Source organism: Uloborus diversus, chromosome 1, assembly GCF_026930045.1.
Source record: "Uloborus diversus isolate 005 chromosome 1, Udiv.v.3.1, whole genome shotgun sequence".
NCBI lineage: Eukaryota > Metazoa > Arthropoda > Arachnida > Araneae > Uloboridae > Uloborus > Uloborus diversus.
Window position 1 is genome coordinate 225,105,230 of NC_072731.1, and position 18,460 is coordinate 225,123,689.

General features: G+C 34.6%; 1 protein-coding gene across 1 annotated transcript in view; it reads left to right on the forward strand.

Annotated features, from left to right (window-relative positions):
• Nucleotides 1-15,213, forward strand: part of LOC129218973 (collagen alpha-1(IX) chain-like) — a 137,191-nt gene extending 121,978 nt beyond the window's left edge. Inside the window, exons 38-40 of the mRNA XM_054853295.1 lie at nt 3,659-3,748; nt 9,361-9,438; nt 14,144-15,213. Of these exons, the coding sequence (XP_054709270.1) occupies nt 3,659-3,748; nt 9,361-9,438; nt 14,144-14,352 (377 nt within the window). The 3' untranslated portion in view covers nt 14,353-15,213. The remainder of the gene's footprint in view (nt 1-3,658; nt 3,749-9,360; nt 9,439-14,143) is intronic.
• Nucleotides 15,214-18,460: the final 3,247 nt, after the last annotated feature.

An 18,460-nucleotide genomic window follows, 5' to 3' on the forward strand; every position in this document is an offset into this window, starting at 1 on the left:
TATGAAGAGTTTTTGAATCGAGGGACGAGGTACGACAGTTTTTGATTTTAAAAAACGAAATGCAGTACGCCAGTTTGTTGCAAAATAAATATTGGCTGGCAAAACAATCGTACATGGCTGACATTTTTGAACACCTTAACGAATTGAATCGGAAAATGCAAGGACAAGAAGAGAATATGGCTACATGTATGAACAAGCTAAACGGGTTCAAATCAAAAATTCAGCTGCGGAGAGAAGAAGTAGATCGTGGCTCATTGGACATGTTCAAACAGACCGTCAACAGACCGTATGTGAAGGAAATGGCAAAGAAGAAAAGAGGCTGAATGTGGTGGCAGAACATTTAGTCATACTTCAAGACAAGTTTAAGCACTATTTCAAGAATACTAACATAGAACAGTATGACTGGATTCGCGATCCATTCTCTCCATCTGCGGAATCATCAGTTAAAAACCTTTCTTTGAAGACGCGAGAAGAATTTATAGACCTCAAGAGCCACCGTACTCTTAAACTTAAGTTGAGCGAGGGTGCTTCTGGACGAATTTTGGTTGCTGGTTAAAAATAAGTAACCCACCATCTCTGGTCTTACTATTGATGTGCTGCTACCATTTTCAACTACATATCTTTGCGAACTCAGCTTTTCAGCCCTCAAGAGATCATCTCTAAAGAGCCTGGATCAAGGACTTCGTGTAGCTTTTTCCAGCATAGAGCCGAACATCAAACGACTTTGCTCCTCAAGGCAGGCTCAAGTGTCTCATTAGTGTCAAACGGAAGTTAGGTGCTTGGTTTTAATTTCTTGCTTGCTTGCTTCTTAAAACATCGTTTAACTGCAGTGTGCATTTTAATGACATGTTTGACAGAAATGCTTTGAAACATATCAAGTATAATTAACTGTAAAGTCTGATATAGGACGTTTTGTTGTTTATCAACTTCAATACATTCCAAATATTTCTACTTTCTAAATAAATTTAAATACACTACGTTAGTTATAATTATTTTATTCACATGAAAAAATCCCCCCCCCCCCGGTTTTTTACCAGTGAATGATAAAAACATTTCTATATTACCATTATGAAATTAAGTTCAGTGTGCCCCGATGATCTAGAAATTTCTTAAGTGTGCCGCAAAGTAAAAAAGGTTGAGAAGCACTGGTATAGGGGAAAACGCCACCGCCCGAAATAATTGTTTTATTTTATTGTAAAAACAATGGAATTTTTTGTTATTCTTAAGACAGTTAAAAAACTGATGTTTAAAACTTTTATGCTTCTGCGGGGTGAAATATTTCCACTGAAAGAGTTTATTCGATGATAAAACTGTTTTGAAAAAAATATGATAACTGTAGAGAAACGGTAAACACACTTTAAAGTCTTTTTTTTTTTTTTGAAAAGTCGTAAATCTGAAGTCTTCAACAGTATCTAAATACGAAGAAAAGGACATTTTTAAAGATTTCAAACATGTTCTCAAATTAAAAAAAAAACGATTTCTGTCAGTTATTTCCAGTGTGTTTTTCGTTATGTGTATCGTTTTCAAGTTATGTGTAAACCCTCTAACAAGTCAAATAAAAAAAAAACTGTATTAATTTTTATTTTGTTCGTATTTGAATTCCCTTTTAACGTGAAGCATAATTGGTAAAAGTGACTTCAGTATTTTTAAAAATGACTAAATAACATGCAATATGATGTGCATTTACGTTATAGCGACTTTTAGTTGCAGTGACAGACTTTTTCGAACTACAGGGGTTGTTGTAATGAACGTCGACTATAAAATTTTTTAATAAGAATCTGTTATGAAGTAATTTCCGACATCGTTAGTTTTGCTGTGCAAATTTTTGACATTTACTATCCGTTGTTTTCCTTTTTTTAATTATTATTTTTTTCGATTTTAAATTAAACATTTTCGCTAGCAGTGGTCAGACAATAAAACTTCATGAATGATAATAACTTTTGAAAAAATAAATAAGAGCTGGGATACTACAATCCATGATCATGTTCTTTCAACATCAAAAACTATCCATTTTATTTTCAATATATAAGCTTTAATAAGCATTTTTTTTTTACTTATTCATATTAATTCTCGTACATAATTATTAATTACTTACAACACATTTCATTACAAGAGTACAAACTTAAATTAGTTAAGTAAAACACACTTGAGATGCACTTAAATTCTGAAATGCATTATTATCACGATTACAAAGTTAAATCCTACGTTCAATTTCGTTATAAAGTTGTAGCTCCTCTGGATAAAGCTCTCTAGTTTCCATTTCACAGGCTTCATAGTTACTTTTTAATTTTACCCACACAAGTAAAGGGTTAATTCGAAACATCGTTTACGCGCTTTGCAGATGACCAGAAATGAAAATGAGAGTCTTGCTAGACGCAGGCGATGAAATCACGTGGTATTTTCCATTTCTTGCCAAGTCTTTAAATTTGGCGAATTTTCGTAAGATTTCGACAGACTTTGACCCCCCATATCTCAAAAACAAAAGGACGAGGGCACACAATATTTGGGTCAAATTTTTTTCTAAAGATACTCTTTCGAATGCAACCATTTTTAACTTTTTTCATGATTACTGAACTCGTGATGTTTCCTGGTTAGCACATTAGTAGTGCGATAGCACGTTCTTCATCGGTTAGTTTTCGCCGAGATATATGACAAAACTGTAAGGTATAAACCAACCTAAGGTAAGTCAAACTTTATCAACATCACACATAACGTTGTTACACCTCAAGAAGTCGTCGCTCAGTTAAATTAAAAATAAATCGAACACAATCTCGTGGGTATTTTATTTTTCAACAATGAGGTGTTGCCATTCGACACAGTTTGTGTAAAATGAAATAAATAAATATATTTAACAATTGAAATACATTAAATATGGATGAGGTGTTGCCTTATATATTATTAGAGGTGATCTTAACGTGGGAACGTTAATAGCAGTCAAGTGAGGATAATAAGCAATTCAGATTGCTCAATAAGTAGCAATCAAAAGAGCATAGTACAACATGTTTTTGTAGACATAAATCATTTAATGTATGTTCTGGCACGTGAAGACGATAAAATCGCCTGCTACCTACAATTTCTCGCCAAGTCTTTAAAATTGGTGCTTTTCCTTAAATTTTTGGCAGATTTTAAGATTTTATGTCTCAACAAAGGGGAAACGAAGGCAAACAATATTTGCGTCAAAAAATATATCGATATGCTCTTTTGATCGCCGCCTCTTTGTTTATTTTTTCATTATCACATTATTCGTATGGTTCCCAAGTGATTTAGACAATTTTCAACTTCGCGCCAGATCCGAAAGCTCTGGGGGATTGATTCTCCCCCCCCCCCTCGTGGCACCCCTAGTGTATTTTTCTTTTGTTTATCGGCTTTTCAGTTTTCAAAGGTTGCTCCACCTACTTTATTGCCTAATATTGTACCGATAGGGGGAAACTTGATGAGAAAAGAATTAAAATAAAATAAAAAGAATTATGTATGAATCTAAATAGTTTTATTTTTATTTTGATTTTTTTTTTTTATTTATTATTTATTTGTTTATGCATATTTTTTATCAGTACAATACTTTATAAACGCCCTTTACATTGTTTCTGAAACTGAATGTTTAGATAGTCTCAATGTGAAATTCCACTCATTATTTTGAAAACATTTTATTGTGTTCCAGGTGATCCGGGCACACCAGGGCTCCAGGGAGAACGAGGATTCATGGGCTTGCCCGGAATGCACGGACCCACCGGACCCCAGGGACCCAAAGGCAAGTGTCGAGTGTTCCGAGAGTCACGTTGCAGAATAACGGAGTCTGAATACTTTATGGCTTGCTGCTTTTGTTTCCAGCTTTGATTTTTCAGACGAAGCGTGACTTTATTTTTACTTCTTCGAGTCTGAAAATCCGGCTCGCAAAAAAAGGGAGATTTCATTTTAAATGTTCGAAAGAGCGGAAGAGGATTCCGCCTCACGTGACAGGAGCTTATTTTGAAATAGCAATGCTTCGGTGTCTCGGTGCCGATTTTGGAATATTCCTGCTTTGAAAGTTCGATTCCGAAATGTAATATTGTTAGGAAGAGTGTGGTAAGAGACATCGAGTATCGTCAGGCCAAAGAACCGGATAAATGTATTTCTGTTGGAGCGAAGCGTTTAACTTTTACGTGAAAAATTAAAAACAAAAATTAATTTATTCGGTAAAATTAATACGATCATATGAGGCAGTGGCAAGCAAAGGGATGTAAGTGCACATTTTCTAGTTTTGAGTAAAACACGTTTGAAGATAAGATCCTAGGTAGGCTTTCATTGAATTCTTTTTCTAAATCATGCTGAATAGCAGCAACTACCAGAGCTACTAGTATACCATCTCTTCCCCCGAGACAGAGGAGAGATTCACCAACCATTTGTACTGGTTATCTCCAAATTTTAAATTTTGCCACTTACATCCCTTTGCTTCTCACTGCCTCATATGTGGAGTTATTACAGATATACAACCACCCACCACCTTTGCCTTTTTTTTTTCATTTTTCCTTTCGCTAGCGTATTAGGTTTCCCTCTTTCATTAGTTACGTCTGAGCCAGTCTGTCCACATCGGGGGGGGGGGGGGGGGGATGTCGTGACATAGGCTGTACAAATGCTATTTTTAGGGGTAGGCTGTTTTAAGAGGTATTTTTCACTTTTTTTGGTGGGGGGACTCCTAATTGGGGGACCTCCGTGATGGTTACAGGAGTGCATTCTTAGTCTAAAGGGATCGAGCCCTGCTTTTTCATATGTGGTTAAAATGACAGTGACTTGAAACACCCCAGCACAGTTTCAAGGGATGAAGGTTTTGTAAAATCATTTGCAGAAAACAATTAAAACTTTTTTAAAACTTTAAGAGCATGCTTAAGAAAAAAAAAAAAATATGGGTACCTTTTCATATTTTTGAAGTAAATTTTACTAAAAGATACTTTTATCTTGTTTGAAAAAACCTATAAATTATTTACACCACAGTCATTCTCCATATTCGTCCGGAAATGAGCATAACCCTCCACCCCGCCCTCCTCCCTTTATTTTCAACATTATGTTACTTGTCCTTTAATGCTTGCCTTAGACAGTTACCTTAAGGTCGTAAGAGTCATACCATCCATGTCATCCCTCTATGTTCTCGCAGATGTTTTATAGCAAAACACCTTCAAATCCCCGAAACTCAGCCACCAAATATCTGCCAGATGATGATGCAGAATTCAGCTGTGTGACGACACAAATGTGTATCGTCGATGCTTAAGACTCTTGCGACTTCAAGGTAACTGTGTAAAGCAAACATTCAACAGTAAATAAAATAATGTTGAAAATAAAAAGAAGGGGACGGGATGTAAGCCCAATTCTGGACCATTCTGTACATGTACGATGCGCTTACTGAAAGAACGTCACTGATCAAATAACTGTTATAAATGAAAAGAGCAAAAATCAAAAGTTTTTGGCTGCTGAATGGACCAGCAGCATTCAAACCACTTACTTACAACCCTGCCATTCTCAACTCAACTAGTTTTGGTTAGTGGACAAGTTTTAAACTCTACTATTGGGTGATATGTTTTTTTTTTTTTTTTTTTTTTTTTGTGTGTAATGGATAGGTACACTTAATGGAGGAACTAAATGGGAATCCCAATTCATGCTAAACTCAAAAAGAAAAATGTTTGACTTACACCACGATCACTCTTACCTTTTAACGTATGTATTACATTTATCTACACTAAAAAGGCTATGTGACTAGAAATTAGGTGGTCCTGTGCTGTATTAAACTCGTATTCTGAAATTGTTAAATATCCAAGGAACTATCGGTAAAGAAGGTCTTAACCAATAAAAACACGAGAGTTTTTTTTTTTTTTTACTTCTTCTTTTTATTTCATTTTATTTATTTATTTATTAATAAAAACTGGCAAAAAATGATCGTTTTTTTTGACATAAAATGAATATACAGTGGACTCTATCCATCTGAACGCTCCCTAATGTGAACATCCCGATTTTCAGAACATATTCTGATGGTCACGGCGAAACCCCATAGACTTAACATAAGCTGACCTCTCTGTATTCTGAACACCCTATAATATGAACACCCCAGCATTATGAACGCTATTTTTAACCCCTTAAAGTATTACCTCTCCATGTAATGAACATTTTCACAATTGGTACTCGGGAATTCCTTTGAATCAAATTGGTAAGCCTGAAATAAATTCCCAAATTTATCACAAAGATTGAAGGACATTAAGGGGAGAGTGGAGACAGGAAGAAAAAATGTATTTTCCTGCATTACATAAAGTCATTCGGATGAACAACATGAGCCTGAAATTTCTGCCATTGAACTATATTTCAAGAATCCAAGCATTGTATTAAGTAGTATTCCAGACCATAAAAGTACGATTACAATCAAGGAAAAAGCGACTGAGAATCAGCCGGAAGTATTTTCACTTGGATAACTAAATATACCTTGCACGAGAATACACACTGCAAAAACATCAAAAATTACTCTTTTTTTCCTCCGGGTATTGTACCGATAGCTGTATTGTAATATTTTTTCAGGACCTCTATCTCGGTCACTGCTATAGCTCACTAAGCAAAAGGGAACATAATCCATTCATGCAATAGAATATATATACATGCATTTTCCAGTCTCCCTCTGGAATGAATACCCCCATAATCTGAACGCTTTTATTCGGTCCCATGAGTGTTCAGAATAGGGAGAATCCACTGTATAGGAAGAGTGTAAGTTGGTTTTCAGTTGTAGGAGGGGTTTGACTAGGGAGGGAAGCGGAAGGGCAGTGAAAGGCATAAAAAATAATACTTTGCAAACCAAGATTAGACGATTTCATTTCATGTTTATTTTGAATTTCCAAACATTAAAATCAAATTGTCAAACTTACAATCATAGAAACTCTTAAAAATTCAGTTTGTCAATAAAAAACAGTGTATTAAGCCTTGGTTTCCAAGGAGCGAACACGCTGATCATCAGCATCGCTCTTCGCCGAAGGGAAAACTTGATTCTTCTGCGTATGCGCGCTCGAGCTAAATCGACGTCGCGAATGGCCACGCCGGAATCCACTTGAATTTGATTTCAGCGTCACGGCGAGGAGCGACGTCGAAGATAGGCGATTCGCTCCTAGAAAACCAGGGCTTTACCTATCCACACCAAAGACCTACTTTCCACAAGAAAACGAGGTTTACTCAAGTAAAATTTTGCATATTTGTGCCATCAATGGTAAATACGTTTAATAATGATTTTGCCCATTTATTTTCACTAGAACGGAACTCAGACGGGCATTACAAATAAAATAACGTGAGATAAACAACGCCTGTGCCAAACACGGGCATGTGTAAATTTCTCGGTAACTTTCGCCCGTGTTACGCACTGGCGAATGCGTTTAGTGGTAAAGATGAATTTCGCGGTTTAAGAAAGAGTTTTGATTTGAAACGTAACATATTTTAGGAATTCAAGGAAAGTTAGCTCAAACCTTCATTCATCAACGGATTAAAACCGGTTCGAAACAATTCTACTGTTAAGGAGATGGAAAAAATCAGATGTGTCATACACAGTATTGGGCATTAATCAATTATTTTTTCAATTGCCTTGTTAATTAATTAAAAAAGTAATTACAATTAAATTAATTTCAATTAAACTATTAATTGAATTTTGCAATTAATTTAATTGAATTAATATACGTTAATCGTTTCTCATCATTGAAATGATTATAATTAATTTTCTTAATTGTTTTATGAAACAATAAAAACTAACAATTAACTTTATGTATCAACAGGTACAGCGCAGGGTACAGAGTCCGAAGTATTATTCAATTTTGTATTTTCGTTCAGTCTGATTGCTCGCTCGCCGCGTAATCTAGTCTCGTCTTGGGAATCTTTTTCCACACGTAAATGTTTGTGTTTTAATTAAATGTTTAAAGTTTGTGAAAATAATTGTTTTAGTTTAACCCGTAACAGGAAAGGTGAGGAAAAAGGACATAACAGGAGACGTGAGGTCTCAGAGACAGCTCTATTTTAAACATTTTTTTTAGAATCGTGTAACTAAAATTCATTTCCATAATTTCTCTCAGATGTTTTTTGGACTTTTATTAGTGCAGAAAAAAATATTTTTGAATTTTTAATTGAAATATACCTTTTCTGAGGAAATTTTGCTGGAGCCATAAGATTTTTTGAGAAAAGTCTTTTGCTGCCGTAAATAATTTATTGCTCGAATAAAGTTACTGTTATGCATTGATCTTTTATTTGTTGTTAACATGTGTATTTAAATAGTTACATAGTAATATGGTACCTGTCCTGTCCAGCGTCCACGTCCCAGATAGATCTGTTGCCTGTACAGTAATATAAAACCAGTAATTTTTTAAAGAGTTAGTCTTAATTAAAATTCACAAAACAATAACTGACAATTGCTAAGTCTAGCAAACTACAATTAACAATGCGTTAACTGTAGTAAACGACAATTAACAATTAATTAATTGTTAACTGCAGTAACTTATAATTAACAATAGATGAATTGTTAGTTGTTGTATTTACGTTTACTAATCTTTAATCTTTAATTCTCCATGCAATTAAAATTTGCCCAACTCTGGTCCTAGAACAGCACAGAGAGCATTTATCCTAGTGAATTGGTTTTAAAAAATGCATATTATAATGGATTGTATAAGTCTCTGGCAGTGCACTATTTCCTGAAATCAATTTAATTTAATTTCTGAGAAAAAAAAACCCTCCACTATTGATTCATCGATTACTTGTTTATGATGAAAACAATGTACCCATTCAATTCAAACAGGCTTGTTTTTCGTTTTCACTATTGCTTTCATTTGATGAAAAATATCATCGATTCCAATGGCTCTGCTCTGTCTTCTTCGTCTTCTGTTGTATCTCTTGTTCTTGACCTTTCGATCTGTTTCTTTCTGACTCTCACACACTCCCATTTATTGCGAAAGTTTCATATGTTGATGTCATTACTTTTTATAATGACTTTTTTTTTTCTTCGATATAACGATTTTATGACGCAAGTTTTAACTCCAATTGCAAATCCTTTCTTAGTAAAACCCATTTATCTTTTATGTAACCGTTCCTCTGAGCCTTTTGAGGATTTTTAACTTTTTCAATTCCTACTTTTAGTTTAGTCTTTCCTTGTATATATTTATTTATCTTGTTCAAATTTTCAATCGTTAATAGAATGCTTTTTATTTATCTAACTAAAATAATTTTTGTTTTGTTAGGAATTAACTTTAAAAAAATTTTTTATTGCTTGTTTATCATTCTTTTTAAGATTGTTTTCTCTTAATAGTAATGAGTTTATTGTGCATCTCGTTTTATTTTTAAATTTTTTAAGTAATTAAAATTTTCTAAAAATATTTAAACTAGGTGAAAAAGGTGATCGTGGAGACAGAGGACCAGAAGGCGTCGGCATAGAAGGACCAATGGGACTGCGAGGATTGCCAGGTAAAAATATTTGATTGACCTTCTTGTTATTATACGTTAGAATGAGCTGGTCTAATGCATTGACAGACTGCCCGTTTAATAACACCTTGTTTGAAATGAGACACCTTTTATAATAGATTGCAGAAAAATGTCTTCATTTTTTTTCTGTGAGAATTGGCAGCAATTTCAGGAGTGAGTATGACATCACTGTAAGTTAACAATAACAGGTATACACTGGTGGACAAAATTAAGAGATGGAAGGCATTTTGACACATTTTTCAGATAATATCACATAAAACCAGGACAGTTGGTTACCATACAATGGCACTATGGTGCTGGTGTCGCTGAGATAAGTTAAGGTAGAAGGAGGTTTAAAAGTCTGCAGCCAGCTGCTTAGCTCATTCCACTCTGCAACACAGTAGCGATTTGTATTGTGTTTCTTCAATAATTTTTTTTTTTTTTTTTGGTGATTTTTAGGTGAAATGAGTGAGCATTACGTTTAGACGAAGGTATGAGGTTGAGAATTGTATTTAGAATTGAGGCAGAACAGGGCCAATATCAGGTTGCTAGGGAATTCAGTGTAACTCCAAACGTTGGTTAGAATTTGTAAAGTCAGTTTAAAGACAACGGGAGAATATCCAGAAGACACAGACAAAGTCGTCCGAGAGCAGCAACGTCCAATGAAGACCAGTATTTGTTACTTACAGATAAGCAATAGAGGACGTCTAAAGCGATTCCACTGTCTAACCTTGCTGCTGCCAAAGGAGCATTCGTTTCAAGGAAGACAGTTGCGAGGAGGCTAGGTAAAAGAGGGTTGTATGCCAGGAAGCCCACCATTTGCATTCCACTCACTCCCTCCTACAAAACAGAGCGTCTACAATGGTGCAGCCAGCTCTAACACTGGACACAGCTCCAATAGGTCAATGTTTTTTATCACAGATGAGTCCAGATTCAGTCTACAACCTGATTCTCGGCGAATGTTCATATGAAGGCAACTTGGGACTCGATACCACTCCAGTAACATATGGAAAGGGGCCATTATGTTGGTGGAGGTGTGATGATTCGGTCAGGAATCATGCAAGATACCCGCATACCACTCACCACTCCATGTATTTGATACTGGTCCCAGGAAAGCCCACAGGTACAGGCAAGAGATCCTACAACTCTGTGCGTCTTTTCAGGAGTGCTGTTGGCTCTGAATTCGTTTTTATGGTCAACAGTGCCGACCACATAGAGCTGTCCTGGTTGAGGAGTTTTTGGCAAGCGAAGATATTCGTCGAATGAATTGGCCAGCCGAAAATCCTGACCTTAACCCCTTTGAACATGCCTGCGATGCTTGTGGGAGGGATATTGCGATACGCCAACTCCCATCCAGAACCATTCCGAGATTAAAAACTGCTCTGGTGTGAGAGTGGGAGGGTCTTCCACTAGCACTCCTTAAGTCTCTTACCAACAGAATAAATACTAGTTGTACATGCTGTCTATCTGTCAGAGGTGACCATACAACCTACAAGAGGCGGCCACACACCATACAAGCCTCATATTCATTGCCATCTTCCATCATCAAATTCAGTCTACAGTGGACTATTGGCAACAACTCTTGCCAATGAAAGGCACTTTAGTTTTTGCTTTGCACACTTCATTGTCATACTATAAGTTATACCCATACCAAATTTCATTAATTTTTATCCAATATTTCTCGAGCTATTTGGGAAAAGGTCTTTCATCTCTTAATTTTTTCCACCAGTGTGGTTACTTGATAGAATCGTCATTGGGATGTTACTAGATAGTTACTAGCTTGATACATAAAAACCATTTGTCTGTCGATTTTTGCGCGTTTTTTTTTTTTTTTTTTTTTTTTTTGAAGCTGCTGAACTGTTGGCGAATGTGCAATTTCAGTTAATGTCTTATTTTAGAAAGGTTTCCGTATGCAGGCTACATTAGGGTTTAGGTCGACACTGATGATCTTTCTGAGGGAAAAATATATATATGAGGGTAGTAAAAATTATTTACACCTTTCAGTCAACAACTTGATTAAACTAAGATACGTATACAACAGATATATTATTTTTTTGATTTCGTCTCCACCTTTAGCAATGCACTTGGTCCAGCGAGCCACAAGTTTCCGTATGGATTCCTGGTACAAAGGCTTTTGGTTGGTCTTGAAGCCACTGTTGCACCGTTTTTTTTTTCCACGTCTGAGGCAAATCAACAATCTCTTAAAGCTTCCTTGAGCAATCCATAGAGATATCAGAGGGAGCGATGGTGTTCCTGGATTTCAAAATCCAACATGTTGATTGTTTGGATGGTGTGATGGACCGTGAGTGGCCATGCGTTGTCTTGCATCAACAAAACTTTCTTTGAGAGATCACGGCGTATGTTTCGAATCGCTGGCTCAGCTTTTTGGCCATCGAAAATTTAACTACTCCTTTTTGCTCCACTTTGGTGCAATTTAATTACGGAGCTGACATGCTTATGATGTTGTAGCTAAACGACTACTGACGTGATCGTGATTATTTCCACACAAGTGCCAACTCAACGCACGCGCATGAGGTCGCCTCCTATCTTAGTTTAATAAAGTTGCAGAACGAAAAGTGTAGGTAAGGGCCTCCGTAGCTCTGTGGTAGAAGCTTCGTCTTCTAAGCTAAAGGTCGTAGGTTCGATTCCTGCCGGTGCCCTGGGTGTTATTTCCTTTTCCTGTGTTGTAAATCATTCCTGTGGGTTTCCGGAGGCAAGGCGCTTGGCAGGCAGTTCTCTATGCATGTGAAGCTGTTTAGCTTGTAAATAAAGAGTAGGTAATTTTTGACTTACAACCGTACACTTATATGATGCAGGCGTTATCTTCCTCGAGAGTAACATCAGCGAAGACACATTAAATCTCAGAATCAAATTTAAAAAAATATATATATATTTTAAAACGTTTGATTTTAGGACGAATAATACGGTCAATTTCTTACAGTTCTGGAAATTATCATTAGTCACAACTTCCTTAATAGCTAACTTTTTGAAAACTGAAAATGCTTCGCAAAATGCAGATGGTTTTAAAAAGTCGCAGCAAAGCCTCTTTTTGAAACTATGAATCCATTTAAAGACTTAACCTCTGAAGGAATGCATTATTATTATTATTATTTTGCAGACTTAGTAGCTGAACACAAGAATAACACTGTCCCAATTAGTCAAAATATTTAAAATTTCTCATATTACCTGTTTTACATTTCTTAATTTTTATATTTATGCACGCATTAGTTTCAATTAATTTACATTTTATTTTACTATAATCTCTTTTTTTCAGCTTCTTTGACTAATTCATATATTTGAAAAAGTTGTGGCACCTATATTCAGATAAATATATGGCCAGTTTACTATGGTTAATATTAACACGCACTAAAAGCTTTATCACCTTAAATATTCCAAAATACATTCTTCGTAAGTTACAGTATACTTCTGTGCTATATTAAAAATTTAATAATTCATGAGAACTCTACATGACAGCGACGTTCATAAATTGGTTTTCATGGATTTTTACTTACGCGTTTGACTAAGATACCTTCTACACAATATTTCCGTTTTGTACGCTGCGCCAGAAGGCAATAAACGCTGATTAAATTTCTATTTAGGCAAATTTTGACGAAGGCTCCTGATGTTCTCATTATGTGCTAGCACGTTTTTCCAAATCGATATCTTTTCATTGAATAAACTTGCAAGTGACCCATCGAAGTTTCCAACGTATTTGATGGAAATTTATATGCAGGGTCCTATTTTTATTCTCATGCGTGCATTTATTTATTTTGAATAGAAAGCATTTTGAATATTATAAATAGAATATGTTTTCGGAGCGTGAAAGTGCTTTTATCGATATTTCTAGAATATTGCAAGAATGTTAAGTTTTCCAACCAAAGAAGAATGAAGTGAAGCCTTTGGTCAATATTGTAATACATTATTGCGCCTAACGCTATTTCTGTTACTTGGATTTTCGATTTCTTAAAGGAAGAGATGGCTTTAACTATGCGTAGTAAGTGAAATTGGAGGGGACTGAAAATTTTGATGATCGGATACCAATATTTCTTTAGGTTTATATTAAGTTATAGCAACCATAGTGCAAAAGAGTACATCCAGTGCAAACATCATAAGAAAACAGTTAAGAATTTAATGCGTAAATGGTTGAAATTCAATATCAACCAATATAAGGGCCTTATCCGTGGAATGTAAGTGGACATTTTAAAGTTTTGAGGAAACGCGTTTAAAGATAACGTCCTAGTTAGACTTTCATTGAAAAGTTTTTGTAAATCATTCTGTATAACAGCTCCTACCGGGACTACTAATACTATCTCTTGCCCCAAGACAGTTTAGAGGTTCACCTACTATTTGTACTGGTTATCTTTAAATTTTTATTTTTGCCACTTACATCCCTTTCATTCTCAATGCCTCATATATTCTCTCTTTCTCAGTTTGAACAGCTAAAAGAACTACTGGAGACGACAAAAAATATAATTCCTTCCCTGTCCGTCTCAGGTCAAAATTGTAGGGGCGGAAAAGCCTGGTGGTGCCCTCTCTAGATGACAAATTAAGTTATCCCGATTTTGTGTCGGTATAATGAGGGTTTCCCACTTGGTGTCCCTTAAAAATGCTGGTCATCCCTTTTTTGACGTTAGGAAAGGCAAATTCCGATAAGTTTAAGTGCAATATTATTTGAAAACAAAACAACTTTTTCTTTTCTTTTTTACAGGACCTCCTGGACCGCCTGGAGTAGGATTGCCTGGAAGGCCTGGTGAAAGAGGCCCAGCAGGAAAACAAGGAATTGCTGGCATTAGAGGATCCCCAGGACCTCAAGGACCGCCTGGGTATTGCGAGCTTTGCAGTTATCAAGGAGCAGATATTATGAACGTTCTGAATGCAAGGGGACCACCATCGCAAGAAAAAGGACCTACAAACTAATCAACCTTTTGACAGATTTTGAAAAGAGTTTTTTACCAAGGCCGAACTACAAATGATGTAGCACTTGAACACTTCATTCACAACTCTCGAAATCTAACGTGACGTAACTTAATGAAAAAACAAAACTTGTGATGATATTCAAATGGATTTTGAATATTTACAGAGTAGAATCTTTTGAAGATTTTGAATATTTTTTTTTAAGAATTTGCTATTGTGCAAGCTTGTATAGTGACATTATATTTGCAAATGACAAGACACTAAAGTTTTCAATTTGGCCACTTTTCTTATAAGCTATGAGATTATTGGCAAGTGCTAATTTCAATAACAATGATACTATGTTTGAAAGTTTTCTTCACGAGTGAATCGTAATGCATGACTTTCACTTACAATGGTTGAAAAAGAAATTCATTGAGTGTACTACATAAATAATGATTAATTTTATTGCAAACAAAGTTTTCACGCATACAATTAATTATTTAAGAAAATAAAATTGTTGAAAGCTTAAGCAATAATTATGCAGCTGATTGCTTGATATAGCATATTCTTTTGTTACCGTCTGATTTCTTAATATTGCCGTTTTATTATCTAAATGGCAATATAGATTATCTTGCGTCAATCTCAGATGTATTAGCAACATAAAGCTTGGAACTGTAATATTGTTTATTTTTTAAAGCTTTTTTTTTTGTTTTGACTTAGAGCTATTTTTGCGTAGATATAAATAAAATTTTTAACAACAACTAATCTTCAGGATAAGAAGGTATATGTTCACAACAAGACTACTTTCCAGGAATCGAATTATCAATATGTACCAATGTTATAAAATGTGCTAAAAATGTTGTATGTGCTAAAATTTTTTATTACTTTGTGTCTACATTAATAACTACAGTTATTTTATTATTATTATTATTATTATTATTATAATTATTATTTTGCAATAAATTCTTCCAAAGTCACACATTCGCCTTCCACAGAAAACTTGGTTTGTGAAACGGGTTTTTCTTATGAATGCATTTAAATTCTTCTATCTGTGATTGATCTATAGTTGGGGCAAATTAATCTCGCAGCGTCGGTAATGCTGATAATAGGATCTGCGTAGCCTTCACTATGCTGCCAGGTTAGCTTTGTACCAAGTATAGAAAATGAGAATTTTTTGCAAATTTTATAGATAGGCAGGTACTTTTTTTTTTTTTTTTGAATAACCTCCAATTAACCATCAATCTATATTCCAGAAGGAAATTAACGAGAACTTTAATTGCCATTTTGAAAGACAATTAGAAATTTTTACTTAGAGATCAAAATTCAGCAAATCATAAATTGATTTCTTAGACCTTTAGACACATACTTAAACAAAATTATAAACTAGTGCAAAAAAAAAAAAAAACAATTGCAAAGTGTAACGTGTATAATATAATAGTATATATTTACGCAAATACTGACACAAAACACAATTTAGAGATATAATTTGGCAAATTGATAGTGACACAATGAAATCAAAACATGCAAAAGTAAGTTAGAAGGACACAAAAATCAGACATCGAGAAAGGATTATCCTTACTTGCTCGGAAAATTATTTGATATGTTACTGTTCACTTCATAAATAAATGTTCTTGAAGACAAAGCCTTATGCAGTATTAGCTTGCTTGAAGGATAATGAAAATTACGGCCAACTTTGCTTGAATCACTATCAAATTGCCGACATTTTTTAAAAAGTAGTGAAGTTTTAACAAAACAATTTGAAATAATATACGTATATTTATTCAAACACTAAGAAAAATTCAATTTAGAAATATAATTCGGAAATGATTACAGAAAATTAATGACTTCCCATAATAAAAATATAGCGGAAGGGTTAAAAAGAAGCAGATAACGATAACCGATTGTCCTCCACTTGCTACGAAAACTAATTTGCTCACTCCATAAATAAATGCTCTTGAAAACAAAGCCTCATAATAGCTTGCTCGAAGGATAATGAAAATTACCGCCAACTTTGTTTGTATTGGGATCAAGAGCCGCCAAAATAGAGTTCTGAAAAACACCAAAGGTGGGGATCAGTGTTCTATTGATTCCCCGCAGTCATCCATCATGTGATGACACGTCATCTTGTCAAGACTCACCTAACGAGCTCTCAATAGAGCTTTATGAATTAGCAGATTAAAAGACGAGGATGATCTATAGGGAGGAAGGGGGTTCGTCTTTCTTCGGCGTTAATGAATCGGAAAAAAGAAGACAAATCTGTCAGGTAATAAGCATCGTGTTGGGTGTTGAAAGTCTTTGAATATTTTCTTGGCACCTTTAATGGATGGTATTCGTCGCGGGAGAGGGCTTTTAATTGAAAGGGTTTGCAGTAAAAGGTTATTTTGGGAGTATTTTAATATTGTTAAACAGTTTTTTTTAATGTATTTAAATAGTTTATGTTCATAAAAAAAATATATTTATGGTAGAATTGATACATGAATGTTGAAGAGACGGGTTTAAGGATTGCAATAAAATATGTTGAAGCGGAGCTAGGTGAATAATGTCAATTTTTTTGCGAGTAAAGGGCACGGATTAGAGTATTGAAGTAACAAAACAAAAGTGTATCACATTTACATGCCCCATTACTTCATTCCTAAATAAATGGTAAAAGTATGAGTTTTTTCTTAGTTTTTACAATCTGTCATCTTGGTTTAGAAAAACAAATTTAAACTAACGCATAAGTTTTATTTATTTTTTTTTTATAGGTTAGAACATTTTAAACTTTCTATCAAAATGGCTGGGGCTGAATTTTAACGAATTACGATATTTATTTTTGCTTTAGAAATGTGGAAGACAGTACACTGAAATCATAATAGAATTCTTAACTTAATAAAAACTGTATGAATGGCTTATAGATATATGTATGAATGCATGTGTTTCGCTTTAAAATGAAAGTAAAGATGAGTTTTTTCGGATCGAGTAGAAATTACTAGAAGAAGAATATGATACAAGGAAGAATTTCGAATGTAATGCTAACATTTGTGAAATAAATCAAAATCCTTAATACCAACGTGAAAGTTTCCAAATGGCACGGAGGGAAATTCAGACAGGTGTTTCGGTGCTGTAAGAAAGCGCTTTTTCAATGCCAATAAAAAAAGTGCTTGCAAAATGAAAGATATTCGGCAAAAGTCGATGAAATCTCAATTTCATGCTTTATCTTTTGCGTCGAATAAAAGTGCTCTTGTAACTCTGAAATACTTATCTACTTTTTGCTATTTATGTCACTTTTAGGGTTTTTTTTAATTGTTATTTTAAGAACTAATTTTGCAAAAGAATAAATATTTTACCTTTTAAGCTAAGTTTTGATATTGATATTACTTCCGGACAGTGTCATTAGTAAAAATAGAACTTATAAACGCTTCAATGAATACATATTCTTATTTCACTTTTATTCTAATTCTCCTAATTTCAAAGCAGTATTTTTAAATACTCTATTCCATTAGCTCATGTTTTGTTATATTACATTTATTGCTCGCTTGTTTTGTATCTTGTGAAAATATCTAATTTAATTATACATTGATAGGACGCCAGAAGGGTAATTTCTCTGTCTCTCTTCTTTTGAAATACTACGTATTTTTGCTCAATTTTATTCGTAACACTGCCATTTAACGAGTTGTATCTTAGCACAAACAGTGTTTAATTTAATGTTTTGTAAGCTAACAATTTATTTAAAGGATTTGCAAGAATTTGTTCCAGGCTGTATATATCTGTCACAGAAGTTTTATAGTGTATCAGTCCTTTACATAAGATTTGTACTGATGTTTCGCTGAAACAACTTTCTTACAAAAATAAAGCTTATATTTAGCATACGGAGTCGGTGTATTTTTCTGGCGTACACCCAATAAAACATAGTTGGCAATTTGATGTCTTCCATCTTACGTATAAATCAAAATTTCTGTGTAAAGAAATGCATTTTTTCCCCTGCAATAAACTATTGTAGCAATTTCTCCGAAATTAAAAGCAATGCCATTTTTTCGATATATAGGGGAAGCTGCTGTACCCACGGACGGTTGTGCCTGCTTATATTGGTCGGGAAATTCCAGGTATTGTCGAGAAGATCGGATGGGGGGGGGGGGGTTAAACGTGTGTGTCT